Source organism: Terrapene carolina, unplaced genomic scaffold, assembly GCF_002925995.2.
Source record: "Terrapene carolina triunguis isolate 2854851 unplaced genomic scaffold, T_m_triunguis-2.0 Scaffold26651, whole genome shotgun sequence".
Classification (NCBI taxonomy): Eukaryota; Metazoa; Chordata; order Testudines; family Emydidae; genus Terrapene; species Terrapene triunguis.
In genome coordinates this window covers 1-3,790 of record NW_020691002.1, presented here as the reverse complement: position 1 = coordinate 3,790, position 3,790 = coordinate 1, and the positions used below count along the sequence as shown (strand labels likewise).

The 3,790-nt window shown below is 68.7% G+C and overlaps 1 protein-coding gene across 1 annotated transcript; it reads right to left on the bottom strand.

Moving 5' to 3' along the window:
* Positions 1–53: 53 nt before the first annotated feature.
* LOC112115502 (phospholipid transfer protein-like) lies at positions 54–3,519 on the bottom strand (the record flags this gene model as incomplete). The annotated part of the gene is made up of 9 exons (XM_026662375.2): positions 3,496–3,519; positions 3,208–3,329; positions 2,724–2,823; positions 2,234–2,362; positions 1,764–1,919; positions 1,545–1,608; positions 871–934; positions 466–557; positions 54–242 (listed from the first exon to the last, which is right to left on the bottom strand). Coding segments are annotated over exons 2-9 (903 nt in total), but the record flags the coding sequence as incomplete, so codon positions are not given.
* Between the last annotated feature and the right edge of the window lie 271 nt (positions 3,520–3,790).

Genomic DNA, 3,790 nt, shown 5'->3' with positions numbered 1-3,790 from the left:
CCCCCCATCTGCACACCCAGCACCCCTGCCCCTCCCCCCATCTGCACGCCCACCACCCCGTCCCTCCTCACCTCCTCCCCTGCAATCTCCATGCTCAGCACCCCCGCCTGGTAGTAGGCATCCATGGCAGAGTTGAAGAAGTACTCGGAGAAAGCCACGTAGACCATGCGCTCCGTCTCCTTGATCACTGGTGCCACCGCCTGGTTCGCCAGCGTCTCGTTCCACCGGTAGTAGAACATGCCCTGGGCAGCACAGAGCTAGTGAGTCCCGGCCCCGCCGGCCCCCGCCCCGGCCCCACAGAACAGGCTCCCCTGGGCACTCAGCCATTGCAGCCCCCGGCGTCCCCACGCACTGGTATCCGCGTGCATGGTGGGCCGACCCCGCGCACCCCGGAGCCAGGGCATCACAGACGTGGCCCAGTGGCTCCCTCGGCCACGCTGGAGCCCCCCCCCGCCCCCCCGTTACCTTGAAGTCCAGATCGAGGGTGTCAGGGGAGACGACGGGGCTGCTGAGGAGGGAGTAATCGATGCTGATGTGCTCGTCCACCGGGCTGCGCACTGTGCCCAAGGAAGGCAGAGTCAGTCGCCCGGCGAGGCCTGAGCTCGGCCCAGCCAGGCTGACGCCCCCTCCGCCCCGTCTCTGGGCCCCCTCCGTCCTGCCCCGGCTTCTCGAGCAGAGCAGCCGCTGGGCCTAGCCTGTTACCACGGCTGCAGCCCACTGCCCCCCGGCATGGACCTGCCCCCCCAGCGTGGACCTGCCCCCCAGCACGGCAGCACAGTGCAGCTCTGCACCCAGGCCCAGGCTGAGCCGGGCCCAAGTCTGGTCTCGTCAGCCCAAGCCCCCGTGGCGGCCGCAGGGACGCGGACTCACCCGACACGGTGTCCAGCAGCGAGTTCAGCTGCACAAGCCCCGCGTAGCGCAGCGCTGGGCAGATCTGAAACAGACATCACAGGCTGGGTCGGGGTCGGCAGGATGGGTGTCCCTGCAGCCTCCATGGGAGCCTCTCCCGCTCCCGGGGCCCAGCCACCGACCCCCATGGGAACCGGGAACATCCTGCCCGTGGCTCCAGGAGCTGCTCGTCCTAGTGCGTCAAAGCCACAGCACAGGACTCGCTGCCCCCCCCAAGCACCAGCCCCTCCTAGGCTGCTCTGCCTGCGCCCCCCCCCCCCCCCCCCCCCCCCCCCCCCCCCTCCGCCTGCGCCCCGCCACCCCGACCCGCAGCCCCCTTCCACCCCGCCTGCCCCCATTCTGCCTGCGCCCCACCACCCCGAACCACAGCCCCCTCCCACCCCGCCTGCCCCTGCTCTGCCTGCGCCCCATCACTGCGACCCGCAGCCCCCTTCCACCCTGCCTGGCCCCGCTCCGCCTGCGCCCCACCACCCCGATCTGCAGCCACTGCCCTCATGCTGACCACAGTTCATGATTTGGGGCTGGGGGCCTGCAAGGCGGAAGTGCCCGCAGTTGATACCACTCCCTGCCTGCTCCACCCCCACTGTTTGTGCCCTGCCCCGGCCCCAAGGGGGATGTCTCTGCCCACAGCGTACCTGCCGGTTGACAAGGAAGCGTATTCCTGTGGTGGCGAAGGTAGACAGGAATTCATAGACCTTCCTGTGGAGACAGAATCACAGTCCTCAACCCCCTGCCCTCCTGCTAGGGGACCAGAGAGCCTCCTGGCATGGGAGCAAAGGTGGCATGGGGGGCGATGGGGCTGCTGACCAGTGGTTGGGGGGCAGGGCACCGTGGGGTGGCCCCCCAGGCAGTACCTGAGTGTGCCCGTGAAGCCAGTCTGCATCCTGGCAATGGAGGCGTTACAGGATATGTTGGAGATCTTGAGGCGCCCGACCTTGTCCATGGACAGCTTCAGCCGGGTGCGGATGTTGACATCTTCGGCAGAGGCGTTGATGGAGCCAATATCGTAGCTGGGAAGCAAACGGTTAAACCAGGTGAGCAGCACCCAAGCAAACAGGCACCTCCCCGGGGAGCCGCCGCCCCAGAGCCTGTGTGGGGGTGAGAGAGCTGAGGGGTGGGGGGCTAGCCCAGCCAGAGCCCAGGCACAGGCCCCGTCAGAGTGAGCGTCTGATCCCAACAAGGGGGAGGCCTGACCGCCCCTGGGGGGGGAATGAGGAGAGGGCCCAGGACCGGACCCCGCGCGGGGGGGGGGGGGCAGAGGGGAGGGGAGGGGGAGGGGACCTGACCCCGCGCTGGGGGGGCGAGGGGGGGCGTGCCAGCTCACAAGAACCAGTAGAGCAGCTGGCGCCGGAAGCGCAGGCTGATGGAGGCGTTGTTGATGTTGAAGGCGAGGTGCTGCGGGGGCCGGAAGTGCAGGTTGGAGAGCGCCAGCTGCAGGTCCGTCACCTTCACCCTGCGGGGGCACAGGCAGCGTCAGGCCCACGCCCCCGCCCGGTCCCCAGCATCTCTAGCTCGGCTCTGCCGCCCCGGCTGCGGCCGTGACTCCTGGGCTCGTGCTGAGCCATGTCGGAGTCACTGCAATGGGAGAGGCCCCTGCACCCCTGGGCGGCATCACGCCCTAAAGCCTGGCTCTTCAGGGCTGCACCTAGTCCAGTGCTACCAGCCCCTCCCTGGCACCTTCCCTCCACCCACCTCCGCCCATCCCCGGAGTCACACCCACCTGCCGGCTCCTTGCCCCTTACACACGCTGCTGTCTCGGGCCCCTCCGGCCCCAGGTCCTGCCTCTTCCTGCCCTCCCCCCGGCCCTCACTTACCCGCTGATGTTGTACTGGAACTGCCCTTCCTTCCCGTGCAGGTCAGGGATGCTGATGTGCTCCAGCTCCTGCTCCACAAAGCGCAGCCCTTCCTGCTTCACTGCAAAACAACGGCCCTGCTCTCTGCCCCGGCCTTGGCTCCACAGGGAGGAAAGAAGGCCACGGCCCTTCCCCCCAATCCACCCTTCAATCCCAGGGCACTGGCCAGGCCAGGCAAGTCCTTTTCCTGGCAACCCAGATGTATGTAAACAGCCCAGACTTGCCCCAGGCCCGCTGGGCTCCTTCCCTCCCCAGGGAGGGTGGGCTAAGGACAGCGGAACATCCTGCTCCACCCCGCCGGCTCAGCACCAGCGGCAGGGAGCGTCCCGTTGTGGGGAACCCCAGAACAGTGGGCACGCCCTGATCGGGTGCCACCGGGGGTGCTGCTCCAGCAGCCTGTGGTTCCTGACCAGGCCAATCGACTCTGGCTCCCCCAGCTCCTTACCCAGCTCCAGGCCCTTGGAGGTGATCCGGATCTTGCACCCAGGGGTAGCAGCTCTCCCTGCAGTGACCAGCCAGGGCAGCATCAGGAGCAGGAGGCTGCCCAGAGCCATGGCACGTCTCTTCCTGGGGGAGACCAGAGCAGGGCTGTTGAGACCAGCTGAGCAGGCAGCCGGGCACCATTCTCAGGCGCCGCGGCACTGCGCCTTCCCGCTGGTGGGAGATGCCAGTGCGCCCGGCTCCCCAGGTGGGCGCGGGCGGCCGGGGTGAAGGAGGCCTCCTAGCCCATTACCATCCATTGCTAACAGACTCTCGCCCAGGACCCTGGGAGCCCCCCAAGCGCCGTGGTTCCCTCCCCCTGGCAGGGAGCCTTGGCCAGAGCCCTCCGGCATCCTGCCCAGACGCTCCCTCGGTGGCACCCTGTGACTGGCTCCCCTTCCTCCCATGCAGGTCACTTGGCTTCCCGGGCCGGGCCCCAGGGCCCCCTCGCCAGGGGTCTCAATGCCCAGCCCAAGAGGGGCCCGGGGAGGGACAAGGGCAGCCGCAGCGGGGCGGGCTGTGTGAGCTGCCCGGGGGGAGCCCGGCCG